Source organism: Petaurus breviceps, unplaced genomic scaffold (genome assembly GCF_028583685.1).
Source record: "Petaurus breviceps papuanus isolate PSGF00001 unplaced genomic scaffold, PetGlider_PUasm1.0 126, whole genome shotgun sequence".
Lineage (NCBI taxonomy): Eukaryota > Metazoa > Chordata > Mammalia > Diprotodontia > Petauridae > Petaurus > Petaurus breviceps.
This window is the reverse complement of record NW_027185655.1, coordinates 53514971-53535318: the sequence shown is the minus strand read 5'-3', so window position 1 is coordinate 53535318 and position 20348 is coordinate 53514971. Positions and strand designations below refer to the sequence as shown.

The 20348-nt window shown below is 39.5% G+C and overlaps 1 protein-coding gene across 1 annotated transcript in view; it reads left to right on the top strand.

Annotated features, from left to right (window-relative positions):
* The window catches only part of CFAP96 (cilia and flagella associated protein 96), a 46836-nt gene extending 27482 nt beyond the window's left edge, over nucleotides 1-19354 (top strand). The window contains exons 5-9 of the mRNA XM_069095972.1: nucleotides 2262-2399; nucleotides 2496-2571; nucleotides 8506-8685; nucleotides 10436-10605; nucleotides 18929-19354. Coding sequence (XP_068952073.1) covers nucleotides 2262-2399; nucleotides 2496-2571; nucleotides 8506-8685; nucleotides 10436-10605; nucleotides 18929-18977 — 613 coding nt within the window. The 3' untranslated portion in view covers nucleotides 18978-19354. The remainder of the gene's footprint in view (nucleotides 1-2261; nucleotides 2400-2495; nucleotides 2572-8505; nucleotides 8686-10435; nucleotides 10606-18928) is intronic.
* Nucleotides 19355-20348: the final 994 nt, after the last annotated feature.

The window sequence follows — 20348 nt, the reverse complement described above, 5'->3', positions numbered from 1 at the left end:
AAACTGTCCAACCATTACATCCATACCAAATCAACATCTGGGTTTCAAAGCCGGGGGCTCTGGACAACAGCTTTCCAGAGTCTCATCTGATCAAATCACAGAACACTTCTCAAAGTGAGCCCCAAAACAAAGCTACACATCAGGGCTTATATAGCCTTCTCCTGGCTCAGAGAATGTAACAACCCCATTGACTCACTGGCCAATCAAGAAGTATCCACCGAAAAACAAGCCTCCCATCCCAGGCTCCAGGTGCACTCTAGCCTAGGGGTAGGGAAGATCTTTAAATTTACATTCCCATTACAAGGTCACATCTGTACTGTTTTAAACAGAAGGGTATAGAGAAGAAGCTATGATCATTGCATCCTTCCTGAGAAAAAAGACACTGCCATGGGAAAAATACTGCAAGTTAACTTAAGTTGTTGCTTTGATGGCCACTGCTTTCTGGTCTGCCTTTCTCTTCTGCCTGAACTCTTTTCTTCTCCCTTGTTGCCACTCCAGTTGCCTGAATGAAGGTATAATTCCCATAGCTGATTTTAGTTTATTCCTTCTGGGGCAGTGCTACAATTAATTAAAGGCAGCTAGATGGCTCGGAGGATAGAGGGCAGAGCCTGGAGTCACATCTGGCCTCAGACTTTCCTAGCTGTGTGACCAAGTCACTTATTCATCTCTGTCTGCCTCAGTGTTCTCACATGCGCTGCTTTCGTTTTTGTCTCATTGTTTCTTTCTGACAAGGAGAGTTCTACAGGAGGGACCATTTGGAAGTGTCTGTTTTATAAAGAAGCAGACAAGTTTAAAGATTGGGCAGGAAAGCGATAGAGTCCACATTTCAAAGGGCCCTCAAGTACCACACAAAGGATTTTAAACCTTACTTCCTAGGTAGTAGGGAGGAGCCCCCAAAGACTTCCAAGATAAGAATGACCTCCCTTTCTATAAGTCTGGCAGTGCAGTGAAGGATAGAGTAAAAACAGTAGCGCTCATTATAATAATCCACTGAGGGTCATAACAAGAACCTGCTTTAGGGTAATGTTCATATGAAATAAAGAGGAAGGGGTAGATGCAAGAATATTGTTAACAGACAATCATTAGGGCTCAGTAACTGAAGGGCAGGACATCTGAAGAGAGGGAGAAGGAAGAGTCAAAAGATGGTGCCAAGGTTTCAAACATGACTGACTGCTTTGTTGTCACTGATAAGCCCTGTTGAGCAGAAAAGTTCAATTTGTTCAGCTTTTGCAGATGGCCCTTATACTGGCGAGTGAATGTGCAAAATACTGCGCTAGAAAACAGATTTCAGCTCTTTGTGATTTTTCTAGACTGTTTTGCTTTAAAGACCTTTATGTCATTGCTATTAATAGGAACTGTATTAACTTCCTAGGGGATTATGAATGTTTTATCTTGTGTGGAATATTTTAAACGAGCACAGTAAAATCCAAATAATATCTAATACGTGATCATCCTTCACCTGAAGACTGATGCCTGCATCAAAATGGGCACAGGCCGAACTGAGGAGTGTGGAATGATGGACACAAGCCAGGCAGGATCTGTCATAGCAGTTCCAATTTATTGATCAGAGGGCCGGGTTTATATAATGAATGTAAAACAATTATCTCTTAGGTTCACATGAGAAAGTTTTTGTTGTTGTTGTTGCTTTTTTGGTTTTTTTTTTTTTTTGCTTTTTGGAGGGCAATTGGGGTTAAGTAACTTGCCCAAGGTCACATGGCGTGTGTGTGTGTGTGAAGTGTCTGAGGCTGGTTCCAAACTCAGGTCCTCCTGAATCTGGGGCCAGCACTCTACTCACTGTGCCACCTAGCTGCCCTGAGAAAATGTTTAATGTTCTTGTTCACTGACGTACATCTGTATGTTTTAATGTCCTTGTTCATTGATGTACATCTGTATGTTTTAATGTTCTTGTTCATTGACGTACATCTGTATGTTTTAATATCCTTGTTCCCTTGCATGCATCTATGTCTGGGTCACTGCTTGGTTATCACATCCTAAATTCCTGCAAGTCAGGAAGAGATGGTGAGCCAATCTTAAGACATAATATAGTCTTCACCAGGAGCTGGCTTGGGAGAAATTCAGGACCAGGGTCTTCCCAAGTATGGACCGAGTCAGAGAATGGCCCTCGACAGAAGACTTTTTAAAGGGTAAAACAGAATTAAAGATTTCAGGATTATCAAGGGATTATCCATCTTTTTGAAAGGTAGGAAAGTAAATTTATTTGCATATATCTGACTTAATGTTCTTGTTTTAATACATTTAAGATGTGGATTGGGCAGCTACTTTGGAACAATAGGTGGCCCAGTTCCATTCTTCAGTGCTCAAGTAAAACCCAAAGATAAATATATTCCTCCTGGAAAGAATTTGTACACAAACCCAGGAAAGAAAGGGACCGGATATGGGTAAGATACTTAATATTCATCCTTAAGCTTTTGCTGTCTGTCATGTTCATAAAATTAGAATAACCTTAATTGCCATTACTAATTTTTCTTCCATAGCTATGCAAATATTACTATAGGCAAACAGCTCCCGCACTCTGTTGACCTCTACGACACAGCAAAAGTCAATATTAAGGTAAATTTCTTGGGAAAATTTCCCTTCTCTCAAGGTTCATCTTGTTTAGCCTCATATCCTCATAGTATTTTTACCTTTGTAAATTATATTTTGCTAGATAACATTTTGTGTCTATCAGTGTGTTCTTGGACAATAATATACAGATTCTCATTGATTGATGGGCACCTGATTATGAAAAAAAAATAAGCAAAGAAAAAAAAACCCTTTTCACTTTCTAGCTCATTTTCAGTCAACAGGTAGAATTGGGTGGGAAGATCTGCCTTCCAATCCTGGTTCTGCCATTTGCTACCTGTGTGACCTTAAAGGTCCTTTTCTGGGCCCTCATTTTCTCATGTGTAAATTGATTCAGACCAGATGATCTTTCAGGTCTTTTGTTGCCCCTTTGGTCCTTATCAAACCTTTTTTTTCCCCATCCTTTCAAAGGATCTGATTTTACTCCATGTTATACTTGAAACTTTCTAATTCCACTCTCCTCACTCTTATCCAGCACTGGTCCTGTCACTTCTATGTCACAAATACCCCCCACCCCAGTTTTGACCCTACCTATACCCACTTCTATTTAGGATCTATCAAAAAAGCTCAGGTAGTTGCTGCCAATACTGTATATAGGAGTGACATGGGTAGAAGATAGATTATACCCATGGAAAAGAGAGGTGGGAGAAACACTTGTCCGTTTATTTCATGTCTGTACATTAAAAATACTATAGCCATGATGTCAGAATATATCCTATTAGAGTCAGTTTTTAGAATATAATGACCACTTGCAGAAATAAGACCACTTACAGATAGCCTTCCTATGAATGAAAGGATGGAGCCTCACCCAGCTTATGCAGACGATGGAGGGCCATGCAGAATGAACTGCCCTGTCACAATACTTAGAGAAATTGGTGGTGGCCAGAATGTAGAGTTGCCTTTGACTTGAGCTGCACAGAATTAACCAGGCACTGTACCCACTGTGAGATGTATAGTACCACAAGGATACTCCTTAAATGGTGCTGCGATAACCCTGAAAGGCAGCGGGATCAATTTATATTTGGTAAGCACGAGCATGGGCATGGGTGGCAGTCCCAAGAAGCTCGGGCAGACCCGTTTGGCCATGTGAGGATCATTAACATTTCCTTTTATGCAGCTGAACTATGATGTTCATACAGAATATTTCTACAAAATGGGGAAGGGACTAAGCATTTACAAAGTGCCTACTATGCCAGGCAATGTGCCAAACAACTTACAAATATCACTTCATTTGATTCCATAAGAACCTACAAAATCCTGATTTTGTACTTGAGGAGATTGAGTCAGACAGAGGTGAAGTGACCTGCCCAGGGTCACACAGCTTGCAAGTGTCTATGGCCTTTCTGTCTCTAGGACCAGAGCTCTAACCAGTGCATCGCCTAGAACCCTCAAAGTGGTACTTTTCAGATTGGATTACAATAACCTATTATTTCCATAAATGTTATTAAGTCATTTAATAAATGCTTTTTCATTACTGAATTCAATGGACTTGGTGTGCTTTAGTCTCCCTGTAGTAAGGTTTTTATAGTTTTACATTCTGACTTTGCTAAATGGCAGACAATCATAATTCCATTTTGTCTTAGAAAAGAACATCATCATTATTCTGATTAATATCACAATGGAGCCTGAGCTTTGTTGTTTGCAGTTCAGATGTTCTATCTTCACCTACTTAGAACCCTTTAATCAAGTTCAGAAACCAGTTAATCCTTAAATAGGCATCTTCATTCATTTATTCCAATCATTAAACAAATGTGAGTGCCTTCTCCATGCTAGACATTATGGCGGGATAAAAAAGAATTATGAAACATACTTTTCCTCCCTCCCTTGGAACTTAGAATCTAGTAGGGGAGCTAAGAAGTGCAGAAATGGGTATAATATGAAGTAGAATGGCTGATAAGCACCAGGACAAGTATATTTAACCTGGGCTCCAAAGGCTGCAAAGAGGCCGATGAAAAGATTTCAGGGGGTCTTTGAAGTTGGGCAGGAAAAAAAATCATCTTTATTTTCATTAACTTTTCTAATGAATTCCTGTACTAGGAAAAGGTACAAAGTGCCACGGGGGGGTTATAGAGTAAGGAGACTAGCTCACCTCCCATTCTGCATCTAATTAACCTTCTGCTAACTTCCCCAATCATCCTCTCTCTCCTGAATCCCTTCCCTTTCGGTAGAAGTGTAATGAAAATTCTGTTTATGCCCTTAACATCCTCAAGTTTTACTCCAGAACTTCACAACATTTAGCGGTGTTTTCCCCGTTCCTTGTAGTAGTATCATTTGTCGCCATATGAATCACCAGGAGTGGGTTGCAGTCTTAAGGTCTGACACATCTTGAGAGGCGGCCTATCATATCCTCAATATATGCCCCAGGCTAGACAGCAGACTTCTCTGTTGTTTATGTCAGGGCTACAAATAACTGTCTCAGGAATCGCTCAGCAGGAAGTCACCAATTGTCACAAAATATCCTATTTTCTAACCATTACTGCTTCCACCTCTTATCAGAAAAGCTCCGAATACCCTCAAATATAGAATGGTCCTTCTTCCCTTCCTTCTGTATGTAACATTTTCCAATTTCCTGATATAAATTAGGATCCCCTCCTCTTTTTCATATCCATTTTCTTCTCATTGCCCTTGAAACATTTCTTCCAGTCTTTCAAAGACTACTTCATTCCTTCCAGTTATCTGGAGAATAGAGATGTGTAAGTACTTTGCTATTTTTTAGACTGGAGATTTGTACCTTGTGCATATGTAACTATTATTTGGTCATAGCAGCATACTTTCTGTAGATCCCTGCAAAATTTTCGACTTCCATACCTGCTTAAAGCAAAATCCTTACTCCTTTGTCTTGTTGCCAATTTTTTGTCAAACCTTTGTAGGTAACTGTGTTGGGTTTGTCTGTTTATAGGTTGGTTTTCCAAAAGATACAAGGAAACTTATCTGTTCAACTGCCTTTGCAAATTAGTACATTCCTTCTATGTCCTAACCCAATCAGCAGTCATTCTGAAAGCTGGAATCCAATTATCTAATTAGATTTAATTATGTACCTACTTTCTCCTTGTCCTTTGAACTAGTTATCTCTATAATCTATTGATTGTTTAGCTCTCTGTGAAGGATAGAAGCAAAATGTTCAGTGGGTAGTTGAAAGTAAGGATGAAAGGAGGTAGTAAGATAACTCCTAGCTACTTTCAGTGCGGTTAAGTCATCAGAACAGGAAAAGCTGATTGTGGAACTGTTGGTAGTGATCTTTAAAAAAACCTTTAAGAATGGGAAAAGTACAGCAAGACGAGGAAGGACAAGGGATTTTCAAAAATGGAAGAAGGTAGAGTCATTATCAGCCATTGATTTACTTCAATTCCTGTCAAGATGCTAGAACACAATCAGTAAAGGGATTTTTAAATAAGCCTTTAGAAAGGGAAGCAGGAATCATTAAGAACCTGGCTGGTTCATTAATAACAAGTCATACCAGACTAACCTAATTTCCTTTTTTCTTATTTTCTTATTTTTTTTTTAGTCAGAGTCAAACAAAGGGGATGCAGTAGGCATGGTATAACTAGATTTCAGCTAAGTATTTAACAGATTTTCATGTTATCCCAGTAGTCAAGATGGAGAAATATTGTCTACCTTCAAAATGGAGATGGATTCAGAACCAACAGAATGAGCAGCTCCAGAACAGGAGATTTCTGGAAGAGTTTAATAAAGATATCAGTCCAGAGGCAAAAGGGCTAATGGAGCGCTACAAGACTTTGTCAGCATTTTTTGTCATTGAATAAGATGAAAGCATACTTGATATTATTAACTTTGCCAGTGAATCAAAGTTGAGAGGGGTAGTAGCCAATTGGATAACAACATTGAGATCCAAAAAGATCTTGACATGTATAGCAGCAAGCACCCCAAGCATCCTCAGGGTTTGCAGCTACCACAGGTTCTTGGATCTGCTTTGTTAAAGGAAAGCAACTCAAAATGGGTTAACAAGGTTACTTTAATCAGTCAGACATATATCGTTTACCTTGTTCAGGGGAAAAAGGTCAGCACCCCGAACTTCAAAGCATACAGGCAGAATTATCAAGACAGAAACAGATCAAGTAGACAGATTTCCAAACTGTCCAACCATTACATCCATACCCAGTCAACATCTGGGTTTCCACATCTGGGATTTTCAAAGCCGGGGGACTCTCAACAACGGCTTCCCAGAATTCAGATCAAATCACAGAACACTTCTCAAAGTGAGTCCCAAAACAAAGCTACACATCAGGGCTTATATAGCATTCTCCTGGCTCAGAGAATGTAACAATCTTATTGACCCACTGGCCAATCAAAAAGTATCTACTGAAAAACAAGCCTCTCTCCCCAGGCTTCTGGTGCACTTTAGCCTAGGGGCAGGGAAGATCTTCCAAATTTGCATTCCCATTACAACATGCTAGAATGATGGGTTGAATCTAATTAAGATGAAATTTAAAGGAGAGAAATGTTGAATTAGCCTTGAGTTAAAAAATACACTCCAGCACAGGATGTGGAAGTCATGGCTAGACAGCATTTCAGCTAAAAGAAATCATGGATATTTTAGTTGACTGAAAAGCTCAATTTTATTCAAAAGGATATGACAGTCAAAAAACTAATGCAATCTTAAACTGAATTAAGAGGCACACATCCAGGAATAAGGAGGTCAGTGTTTTTTTTTGTTTTGTTTTGTTTTTTGTATTCTACCCACGTGAGTCACATCTGGAGTGTTGTGTTTGGGTCTGGATGACATTTTCAGACCGGAGGTGTCTAGAGAAGAATAATCAGGATGGTAAAAAGCCTCAAGTTCATTCCATATAAGGAATGGCTGAAGGAACTGGGGATGTTTAACCTGAAGAAGAGAAGACTTAGGGAGAGATTTGATAGTTGTCTTTAAATATTTGAAGAACTGTCTTGTAGAAGAATGACTGGACTTGTTCTGCTCTGATTCTGGAGGATAGAACTAGGAAAAAGGTGCAGAACTTGAAAAGAGGTACAGTTAGGCTTGATATAAGGAGAAATTTCTAACAATTAGAACTGTCCAAGAGTGGAATGGGTGGCCTCAGGAGGGGGTGGCGTCCCCTTCTTTGGAAGTCCTCAAGCAAAAACCATATGTCACAAGTACAGAACAGAAGCAGAAAGTAAAAAGGCTTTTTAAATATGCATTGGACCACATGACCACACTGAGCTTCCTTCAAACTCTGAAATTTTATTAGGTTCTTTAACATGGTAGCTTTCTCTTCAAGTCAGGTGGAAAACCTAGTGGACATGGTTGTCATGCCCTCCCTAGAGGGCAGAACTAGAATAAGTGGATGGAAGCTAATTTAGGGACACTGAGATCAGGTTTATACAAGTTTTCAAAGGCTAGAAAGGACTTCCCTATAGGACTGAGTTTAACACTTTGAAGGTGTTTGACCACTTGTCATTGATACTTTTGAGAGAGTTACTGATCAGATAAAAATTAAAACTCATTGGACTCTGAGGTCCTCTCAACTACTACAGATCTACTGCTTATAGGTAAACTACTTATAGATCAAGATATCATAGATTATATAAATAGATCAGTAGTTTCCAAACTTTTGCTTATTTTCTTTACACTCTTAAAAATTACTGAGGATCCCCACCTCCTAAAGAGTTATTGTTTATGTGTGTATAGCTATTGATATTTTCTATATTAGAAATTAAAATGTCCTGGCATTATAAAATTATAGTATTTTTGTGAAAATAGTTTTAACATTGTGGATCAGGGGACTTGATCCTGAGAGGCCCCTGAACCATACTCTGAGAAATTTTTAACTAAGTTAACTTAAAAAAAAAAACAAACATTTTTCCATTTTATTTTAAACACAATCTTTTTTTTTTTTTCTGATTTTAATAATTTGTGAAGGGAAATTCCAAATTTATAAACTTTTACCACTGCTTAATTTACAGAAAGAAATTGAAGATCACCATCGGTTAATTAAAGGAACACCTTTCAAGTTAAATCTCTTTCCAAGAGATTATTTTGATGTCAATCCTTATTTCTCTGACAAAACTTTGCCACCCCTTAAGAAACCAGAGCATCCAAAAGCAATTGGGGCACCTTTTAAGCCACCTTCTCCTCCTAAAAAGGTAATTGTATACTTACAGATAAGCCAGTTAAGGAAAAATAAGAAATAGGTTAGACAGTATTGCAGCAGGTAGAATTCAAAAGAGATGGTTGGGGTGAAAGAAATTTAGTAAAGTTTAAATAACTATAGTGAAATATTGGGTGTATGGTTGCAAGATTTTCTTTATTTCCACTAAGTAGTGAAACAGCAAAGATATGTCTAAATTTATATATATATACATATATATATGTATATATATATCAGATAATATTAGGTTCTACTCTCCTAAAGACTTCAGTAAAAAAAAAAAGACAGACATCTGTTTGACATGGTTTAGATTCAGGCCTTTTGAAAGCAGATGAATGAAGCAAATGGTGCCCAAGGTTTCTACCAGCCATACTATTCCATGTTTGTAAAAAAAATAATAATTTTATATATTGCAGAGTCCCAAAATCCTTTAGTTTTTATTTTTTCTAAGACTGACAAGAAATTAAAAACTACATTTGTCTTTTCCCCAATTTCCTCAACTAGAAATGACTGGCTTTCTGAAACCAATCCCTACCAAGTTGTTAATGACTGATTGTGGCTTATTGTATTAATGTCTATATTCTAGTGGCTAGAGAGCTGGCCTTGAAGCCAAGGACATCCAAGACACACATTGGCTGTGTGCTTCTGGGCAAGGCCCTTAACTTCTTAGTTCTAGAGGCAAAGACAGGATTTGAACTAAGGTCCTTTGACTACAAATCTAGAGTTTTTCCTCTGGAACACTGCAGAGCTTCCTAAATTAGATAAAAGACTTCAGCCTAACTACATACACATAAGAAAGAAACAACTGAACAAAGAATGCCTAGTGTTCAGACCTTTGTATAAGTGGATGGACAGCTCATAGATACGGTCTGTCATATATGGCACCTATACCTTGGGCTGATAATATAACCGGACAATAAACTAGGTGAAAAATTGAAAAGGAGGAGAAAACTGTGCTACATTTCATTTGGGAAATTACAAAGCGCTCTTGATGCCTTCAGGCTTCTCTCAGAAATGAGAACCATCTTTTTTTTTCCTTTTTTTTTTTCAACATCACTTTGTTAGTCGAAGAATGCCACGGCCTCCAAAGAATTAAAGATGTGGGTTGCCCATAGGGCAGTGGAGTAGCTACATGGTAGGTTGTGAGTATGCTGCTGCAATTTATTACCAAGAAAGGTAATAAAGAGCATTGTCAGCGATACATATGACCTAAAAAGCAGGGAGCCCAGTTGTCTACTAAGAGGGAAGGATAACAGATGGCACAGCAGGTGAGATGACATTTGTAGAGTGCTTAACACGGGGCCTGGCACATAGTAAGTGCTTAATAAATGCTTATCCCTTTCCCGTGTGCTACCCTTGTATCCAGGCAAGGTCAAGAGATCTAGATGAAGGGATCCAGCATATTGGATTCCATGGAGGACTGAAGGGAAGACATGGATCAGATTCCCACAGGATGAGGAGGCATTAAGGGTTTGTGGTCTCTACCATTCGAGGTAGAGCTCACATTAGTGAGGTCATAGCTCTGTTGAAGTGTCAGAAAAGTATTTCAATAGTGGACTTCTTGAGCTACAGTTCCTTGACGGAAAGGAATGAGTGATAAATGAGTGGAGCTGGTGATAAAGTGAGAATTTGTAGTTGTTTGGTGAGGCACCTTAAATCTATTCAGTGTGCCCTGACTATGTATAAAGACAATTACACTCAGAACATTTGCAAAATGTTTTTATATTTAAAATTTTTATTCGTAGGCAGGTGGTATGAAAGCAGGAACATTTGACCCTTTCCCCCCATATACCAATGACCAGTATGGGAAAAAAATTGGGGATAAAGTTGTCATTAAAACAGACAGGATTTTCCATCCAAGCAGTGGACCAAAGAGCCGACCAGTTTCAAGTATAATGTCTGCCAATGTCAAAAAGTAAGTATAGCTTTTTATTTTTTGCTTTGGTTTCTTTTGATTGGATCTATGATTTCATTGATAGAACTCTGGGTAAGGAAACTTACTCTACTGATGAAATCAGCCCCTGCTCTGCAATTTCTCATTTAAAACATTATGGGCACTGAAGTCAAGTAAATTTACATGGAAATCTGAGGCAGGACTTGAATCTGGGTCTTACTGACTCCTAGACTACCTCTCTGTCTACTATGCCCCAGCTGCCTCTCTAAGGTGAGCTTTTTTTGACTCATATCCACCTGTAATAGTAATGGAATTTAGAGATTCCCCCTATATTGGCTTGGTTTTTGGGTTGAGTGTTGAAACCCAGGGCTTGTGAAGCCCACTTGTGGGATGGACTTGTTGATGTGAAGAGAGTGCTGAACTGGGAGGAGCTGGTGCTGTGGATTTAGAAAGAGGCCCAAGCAGAGAGAGGCAGAAGAACTTTTGGGAACAGCATTGTGGAGGCAGAGAGAGGATTGATGAGGGCCAGTTTGAGCTGCCCAAGACTTTTGAGAACTGCCACCCAGAGCTGCCAAGAACTGAGGAGGCATGACTGTGATGCTGGTATTTTGTCTGTCTGTTTTGATGTTGTTTGCCAGATTCGTCTGCTGATAAAGGACAGTGCTGTTATTGCAGAGGTCCTGGAACCTTACTGTTGGTTCAGAAGCCCCAAAGAAGGATTTTCTTGTTGTATGTTTACAGAAATCCTGGAAGAGGGTCTTGTTGATATTTTCAGGGGTCCTGAGACTGTTCTGCAGACAGAGAGTGAATTGATAAGGACACTGTGGCAATGTATATTGTGGCTTTGTTAAGCTTTGTCTCCCCAGGAACAGAGATTGCTGAAAACTTGCCTCGTGCCAAGAGGAAGAAAAGACCTCTCTGGGTATTAAATGCTGTGATATCTTAACCTTGCTGTATCTTCAGGGTAGATGGCCTTTGTGCTCTCCACTGCCCTTTTTGAGAAGGTGTGTGGCGTTAATTGATGATAATTGTAATTCAATTGTGATCCAGGGGTGGGAAACTTTTGACTTTTTTGTGCTCTGTGACTGACCAATGAATGTACTTGGTTTATCATTGGAAACTAATCTCCATTTGAGAAGAGAGACTTTGACCGGGATAGAGTCAACCAGGACTCTGTACCCAAGAACCCATGGAAGAACAATTCTGATTCTGTTCTAACCAGGCTGCCAACCTTGCACCCAGCCTACTCCCATTTCATAGAGGGAAGGATCAAAGATGACTTTTTGGGGGTGGAGCCAATATGGCAGAGTAGAAACAGGACTTCCAAGCCACTCCTGCTTCCACCTCCTCCAATTCATGTAGAAAATAACTCTAAACAAACTTTGGAGCTACTGAACCCATAAAATGACAGAAGCTAACCTCCTGCTGAAGACAGCCCGGCAGGCTGGCAGGAAGGGGCTAGCACAGTGCTCTGGGAGCCAAGCCAAGCCCTGTGTGAGCCCGAGGTTTTAGCCTCAGGGCATACACAACCAGCCCCTGGCTGGAGGGACTTCAGATCACCAGCAGCTGTGGCAGTTTCCAGAATTATCAACCCATAGATGCCAAAGACAAAGTGAGAGGTCAGTGCAGTGTGGCTTTTGGGAACAGGGAGTTCAGGAGTGCAGTCCGGCCTTTGCCCTTGGGGGCAAGAAGTGGTTGAGGCTCCACGGCTGTGCAGCTGCTGCCACATGGCTGCTTTGGAGCTCCTGGCCTGCAGATTGTAGGGAGACCAAGCTACCAGTATGAGGGGTAATTTCTCTTGGTTTAACCTGCTCAGATCTGGATCACTGTCTAGGGTGAAGGTCCTGGGGTGCATGACCAGTTTGCCATACTGTGTGGAGGCTTCAGAGAGGGCAGCCAAATAATAGCTCCGGCAGCTGAGAAGACCCCAGCAATTTGGGACAAAGCTCCACTTTCTGGTAGCAGAGTCCTACTGTGGCAAAAAGCTCAAAAGCCAAGTAATTGAGTGGCAACATGAGCAAGCAAAGGAAGCAAAGCAAGCTCAGCAATCCAACTTTACATTCCTATTTTGGGGACAAAAAGGATCAAAGCATGGAACAGGAGGAAGATAACAAAGTTAGAACTCCTTCACAAAAAGCTTCCAAGAAAAATATGAGCTGCTTATAGTCCATAGAAGAGCTTAAGAAGGATTTTGAAAACCAAATAAGAGAAGTGGAGGAAAAATTGGGAAGAGAAATGAGAATGACAAGAAAATTATGAAATGACAGTCAACAACCTGACCAAAGAAAATAACACCTTAAAAATAGATTAATTTAAATGGCAAAAGAGGCTCAAAAAGGCAACGAGGAGAAGAATGCCTTAAAAAGCTGAATTTGCCAGACAGAAAAAAGAATCTCAAAAGCTCACTGAAGAGAATCATTCCTTCAGATTAGATTGGAATGGAAACTAGTGACTTTATGAGAAATCAAGATACTGTTAAACAGATCAAAACAAATGAAAAAATAGAAGGAAATGTGAAATGTCTCACTGGAGAAGAGAGACTTTGTGATTGACTAAATGAATGTACTTCCCAGGGGTGGAGTAGTACTTGGAAATTATTGAATTACACTTGGTGAATGCTGTATTTTGATTTTCTCTTTTCTGTGAATGTTTTACCTTAACTTGTCACTGAATAAAATGGAGAGTTATTATGCTGATATTCCAAACCTTGGAAGTTGCCTTTGCTTGGCTTTATAGCACCTCAGTATGTCCTTGATCTGTAGTTTAACTGGTTTGGGTATGCCCACCCATGCAGATTGCAATCTTTTTAAAGCTTAGTAGAATGTTTTCAGAATATACTCCACAAAACAGTTCACCTCGGGTGGCCAGCTTGGTTATGCATGAGCTTCTTCAAACTTATCTAGACTGATGCTTGGACAGCAGACAACTGCTCAGTTGCCAGGCCCGTTCCCAGCTTGATAGAACCTGTCAGAGCTTATATTCCCATTGCTGTAGTATAGTCTTTAAGGACTATATGGACCCTATAGAGGGTCCTTCCATGCTGTGATGAATCAGAGGACTTGAGTGGTAATTTAACACATTAGTTGACACTAAATTGTTTTTAAGATTTCCTCAGAATGTTTATGTTGTATAAAAAATAAATATTAATTTTTAAAAAAAATAAATATTAATTTTATTTTTATTTTTCAACATTCACTTCCATAAGATTTTGAGTTCCAAATTTTTCTTCCCCTCCATCATCTCCCCCCACCCCAAGATGGCCCGCAACCTGATACAGGCTCTACATATACATACATATACATATTGAACATATTTTCACATTAGTGATGTAAAGAAGAATGAGAACCAATGGGAGGAACCATGAGAAAGAAGAAACAAAATTTTTTTAAAAGACCAAATTGTATATGTCAATCTGCATTCAGACTCCATAGTTCTTTGGGATATGGACAGCATTTTCCATCATCAGCCTTTTGGAGTTGTCTTAGAACCTTGTGTCTGGAGGGAAGTGAAAACTTCTCAGAACTTCCCTGTCCCCTCCCCCACACCTTCACTTCTGTGGGTCCCTCCTCCTGGCCAGTGGGAGTCAGGGACAGCCTGAGCTCACTCCTCCCTTGTTGCTTTGAGACCCTCCTCCCTTTCCTTTGCTGTCAATCAGCATCTTTGTTCTTTGTAAGCCTGTCTCTCAGTCACTGAGGGATGGTGGCAGGCCTCTGTTGTTTGCCAGTGGGGAAGATTTTTGCGCTGAGACTTGAACCCGCCTCTCAGCCAATGGGAGAAGGGAGAACCCGGGGAAGGGGTTCATTAGGCTATTAATTCTTGTTTTGCCTTTTGTAATGTGCCTCTTCCTCATGATCAGTCATAGGGAAGAACGCCCTCTTCTCCCTGGGAAGAGAATAAATTCCTGTTCTTGTCCTAAGAGATCTCCATGTTTTTGATTAAATTTTGGATGAGGTTTTTCATCACAAATGCTTGCTTTGCTGTATGGTCTCTTAATGAGTATTTTCCCTCTCTCATGCTGAAAAGGATGGGTAATAGAACACCCCACCCCCTACAAAATTTAGATCTATTAAGTATTTTGGAATCCTTGTGTGGTTGAGATTAAGTTGACGCTACTGAACTATCCTTATCTAGCTATGATTTCAGAGCAAAGTAAAAATACTTTATTGTCATTTGTTAGAGACTTTCTACAGCCAAGCAGAGTATAATTGCTATTCAGGGGTTAGCGCTGAGCTTTGTTCTAAGAAATCCTCATTCACAGATAATAGGAAAAGTACAAAATTGCATTTTCTGTCTGTACCCCTGTAATAATTTCCCATGAACACATAGCATTAGAGATAGACTGATTACATCAGCTTAATATGTTGAACATTTGACAAAACCAAGAGGTAGGTTCTTAGGTGTTCAAAGTCTAAATTAGATTCAGAAACCTTCTTTCTGACTTTTGTGGAATCTCTCCCTCAGGAAGTTAGATTATTTATCTTCTCTCTTTCTGCCTGTTTATTTTATAGACTCATAGGATTTAGAGCTGAAAAGGGACCTTAGATGACAACTTTCTGATTTTATAGATAAAGAAACAGAGTCACGAAGAGGTTGACATTTCTCCAAGGTCACAAAAGTATTGTGACTCCCAATGCAATTCTCTTTCTACTACATGTAGCAGCAAGCACCCCAAGCGTCCCCAGGGTGGCTGCTCACAGGTTCTTGGATCTGCTTTGTTAAAGGAAAGCAACTCAAAATGGGTTAACAAGCTTACTTTAATCAGTCAGACATGTATCGTTTACCTTGTTCAGGGGAAAAGGTCAGCACCCCGAACTTCAAAGTATACAGGCAGAAATATCAAGACAGAAACAGATCAAGTAGACAGATTTCCAAACTGTCCAGCCATCACATCCATACCCAGTCAACATCTGGGTTTCCACATCTGGGTTTGTCAAAGCTGGGGGGGGGGGCCCTGGACAACGGCTTCCCAGAATACAGATCAAATCACAGAACACTTCTCAAAGTGAGCCCCCAAAACAAAGCCTCACATCAGGGCTTATATAGCGTTCTCCTGGCTCAGAGAATGTAACAACCTTTTGGACCCACTGGCCAATCAAAAAGTATCTACTGAAAAACAAGCCTCCCACCCCAGGCTCCAGGTGCACTTTAGCCTAGGGGCAGGGAAGATCTTTAAAATTTACATTCTCATTACACTACACCACAAAAATAGCCCTTCTACCATATGGGGTGGGGGCAGCTAGATGGTATAGTAGATAAAGTGCTGGGGCTATAGTCAGGAAGACTCATCTTCATGAATTCAAATCTGGCCTTGGATGCTTACTAGCTGTGTTACCCTGGTCAAGTCACTTAACCCAGTTTGCCTCAGTTTTCTCATCTGTAAAATGAACTCGAGAAGGAAATGGCAGAACACTGCAGTATCTTTGCCAAGAAAACTCCATAAAGAAGTCACAGAGTTGGACATGACTTAAACAACTGAGCAAATGAACAAGACTGTATGGAACCCAAACCCCATTCTTATGCTCCTGGCTCAGTTATAATAAATGCATTCAACTTGGTTATCTAGTCCAACTGTATCAATTCACAGATGAGGAAACCAAAGTCCAGAAATGTAAAGGGACTAACTAGGGGTCTCACAGTTTGGAAGTGGCAGAACTGGGATTTGAAATTGGGTTCTATGACCATAAATCCTGTGCTCTCACTCTACCATGTAGGGTGTTGGGTCTTGATTTTAAGTTATCTAGAGCTGAGAATAGTTAGTTTTCAAAAATTAGGTTAACATAATAAAAATAATGCTTTCATATAAAGAAATGGCACAGTAAGATAAGCATTTGAATTGTTTGTTGATGACAATCCTTATTATTTTGACTGGTCTTTATTGTGATCAGATTGCATATAAATGATGCTGTTCACAACTCTTTATTGAAAACCAGCAATCAGCCTGAAAGAATCTATACTTTTTCAGTATCGCTTCTAGGGCATTACTTGGGCCATATAGTCTATGACCATTAACCTAACAATTCCAAAGGAATTCCATATTCTGTGACATTATTTTCATTGTTACTATGCTGTAACCAAATCAATTTAATCATTCCATCCTTCCAAAGGTGAACAGTACATCAGAGAGAAAAGCTATGCAGGGCCTTCTCCTAGCCAATACGGAGAAATTTTTTTTGACAAAACAGCAATAGTGTCATCTTGGGAGGAAGTAACCATGCCATATTAGAGTTTGTGATAGATTAGAGAAGCAGTGTGGTTGGAAGGGGAGCAGTATATTGGACTTGGAAGTCAGGAGAGATCTGAATTCAAGTCTTGCCCCTGCCATGCATTATTAGCCCAATGGTCATAAACAAATCACTCTCCCTGTGCCTAGATCAGTGCTTCTTAAAACTATGGGTCACAGCCGCATGTGGGGGTGCAAACCAGAGTTTAAGAAGCACTGAAGGGGTTGGGAGTGGAAAACGTTTAAGAAGCCCTGCTCTAGATTCTTGAGGAACCTGTGGCCTCAAGGCCACATGTTTGCCTTCAAGGTCCTTGGGTGTGGCCTTTTGACCGAGTCCAAGTTTTACAGAACAAAATCCTTTTATTAAAGGGATTTATTCTGTGAAGTTTGGATTCAGTCAAAGGACTGCACTTGAGGACTTGGAGGGCCACATGTGGCCTCAAGGCCACAGGTTCCCCACCCCAACCTACACTTTCCAGGAAAGATGGATCAGTAGGGAAGGCAGATTTTTCAAGAACAGAATTCTGATAACAGAAGAACAAATCAAGTAGATCAATGAGACTGATGTGGTGGCAACAAGGCATCAACCAATTTATACTTCTCAAAGATGTCCAAAAGAGCTAAGTATGAATACAAAATAGGACCTAGGTTCAAATCCTCCCTCTGATGCTTAGTACCTGTGTGATCTTCCTGGGCCTCAGTCTCTTGAACTCTAAAATGAAGAGCATTGGACTACATGGGTCTGTGGTTCCTTCCAGCTCTCAGTCTGTTAATCTGTGTGTGGTATGACCTTGTAAATTTAGTGTCAGAGCCAAAGCCAAAAGCAAAGGTATCATATAGTCTTTTTGAGAGCTTGTTGTTAAACGTTTACCAGGGTACCCAGTCCCTTCCAAGGTAGCTCGTTACAATTTGAATCTTAGGATGTTTTGCTTCATATGAAGCTGAAATTTGTCTTTTTAACTTTTGCCCAAGGCTCCTAGTCCTTTTCTATGGGATCTGGCAAGCTTGCTTCCATGATAATAGCTTTTCAAATATTTGAGTAGTTGAGCTCCCCATGTCAGCTCTTGGTTCTATTAACAAACTTTCAGAATACAATCCATTTGTGACTTAGTTACTGTCTCTATAGAAGAGAGACCATGTAGTCTTAGTAAGAAAGTGGGGAATCCTGGAATTTCACCCAGTAGTTCTTTGATAGGTGACAAATGACAAATCATTTGGTGTCCCTCAGCCCAGATTTTCTCCTTCACAAAACAGAATAGGCAGTTAAATTGGTAATGCTTTTTCCAAAGCAAAACAAAGCAAAACCAAAACAGGAGTTCTGTTTGTTGCTGTTCTTTAATCTTGAGAAACAAAATAGTGTGAAGACACACTGACTATATTAACAGTGTGGGAAGAGGAAGTTGCTGCCTGCTCTCTGGAAAGTAAAGAATTTATTTTCTATTTTAATTAGCTGTCACATCAAATAAATAAGCCGCTCACACATGCTGTTTATTATATATGCTTACAAAGCACATACATATGGTTTTATATATATATTAGATATGCTTACAAAGCACAACCCTGTGAAGCAGGTACTACAGAATAGGTACTCTTATTTTAAAAAATGGGGTACTTCCTCATGATACTTTTTAAGGAGCAGCCCAGAGCTCAAACCCAGGTCTCCCAGATGGCTGTGCTCATTCTATTAAACCATATTGTTAAAATTTTCAATTCACTGAATTCTCTTTGATTTCAAGATTTTATGAACATTTTGCCAATCTAGAATTATGTTAACATAATTATGTTAATAATTAATAATATAATTACATATATATAATTAATAATTAATAAAAAATTATGTTAACTTTTCAGTTAACAAATCCTAAAACAATAGCATTAGAATCTTTGGTTCATAATTTGTGTTCTTAAAACCTAAAATAGGCTTTCTTTTTCTCTAATTAATTGGCTTTACATAATGAAGGTAAAATAGTTTGTTTTGAATTTGGTGGAATAAATTTGTGATAAAAAATGTAGAAAAATTGAAAGTATATTGAAAACTTGAAAGTATTTTTTCAAGTAAAAATTTGTATCTGCTAATATGACCTACATGTATTTAAAAAAATGTCTCTTTCTCCCCAATTTTAGGTCATTAAATTCAAAGAATTACCTAACTGCATCTGTACAATCCTACTGAGAGAAGAAACTTCCTCTGACCACCTGATTATCAGTAATTCTTTAACAATCATTTTTTTTATTTTTTTTTAAATTTAAATGCTTTATTAACTGCTGATTTACATCATTCGTTTCTGCCAGATTTTGAGTTACAAATTTTCTCCCCATTTTACCCCCACCCATCCCCCCGAAACAGCAGTCCCACAGGATATCCCCACCTCCAATCTGCTCTCCCCCATATTTTCTCCCATGCCCGTTTCAACTTTTACAGTGGATCTCTATGCCTCAGTGCCTGTATATCTTTTTTCTTAATTACATGTAAGATGGTATTAATAATAGTATATATATATGTACACACACACACACACACACACACACACACACACACACACATATATATATATATATATATTTGAATATTTGATTTTAAAACTTTCAATTCCAGATTCATTCCCTTCCCCCCCTGCCACCCACCCCCACTGGGGGGACAAGCAGTTCAGTATAGGTTGTACATGTGTGGCTAATGCAAAACAATAACATAGTAGATGTATTGTAAAAGACTGACTATATTTCCCTCCTTCCTATTCCACCTCACACCTGTTCTATTCTCTACTTTGATCCTGTCCCTTTTCAAAAGTGGGTGCTTCCAACTTCCCTCCCCCCCAGCCTGCCCTCCCTTCCATCATCCCCCCTCACATCCCCTTCCCCCCCTATTCTCCTGGAGGGTGAGATCCCCTCCCTTCTCAAGCCAGATTCAATAGGAATAAGGTTGACCTATTCTCTTTTGCCTTCCTATTCTTCCCCTCCATTGTAAACATTTTCCCTTGCCTCTTCTGTATGAGATAGTTTGTCCCACTCTGTCTCTCCCCATCTCCTCTCATTATATTCCTCTCACCTCTTGATTTCACCTTTTAAGTATCATCCCTTCCTGTTAAATTGGTCCCGTGCCCTCTATCTATGTATACCTGTAAACGTATATATACACATTCACATATGTATTCATATGCCTGCATACCCTCATAAAAAAGACATATATATATATATATATATTTCTAATCCCTTCAACTACTGAGAAAAGTTTCATAGGTTACAATTATTGTTTTTCCATGTAGGAATGTTAATAGTTCAACTTTGGCCAGGGGGCTCAGCGAGCAAGAGCACCGGCTCCAGTGCTGGGACGACCCGGATCAAATCCGGGCCCAGACACCCAGCACCACACCCAGAAACAACAACTGGCCATGCAACCCCGAACAAGCCACTCAACCCCGATTGCTTAAAAAAAAAAATAGTCCAAATTTGATAAGTTCCTTATGATTTCTTTTCCCTGTTTACTTCTCATGCTTCTCTTGCTTCTTGTATCTGAATGTCAAATTTTCTATTCAACTCTGTTTAT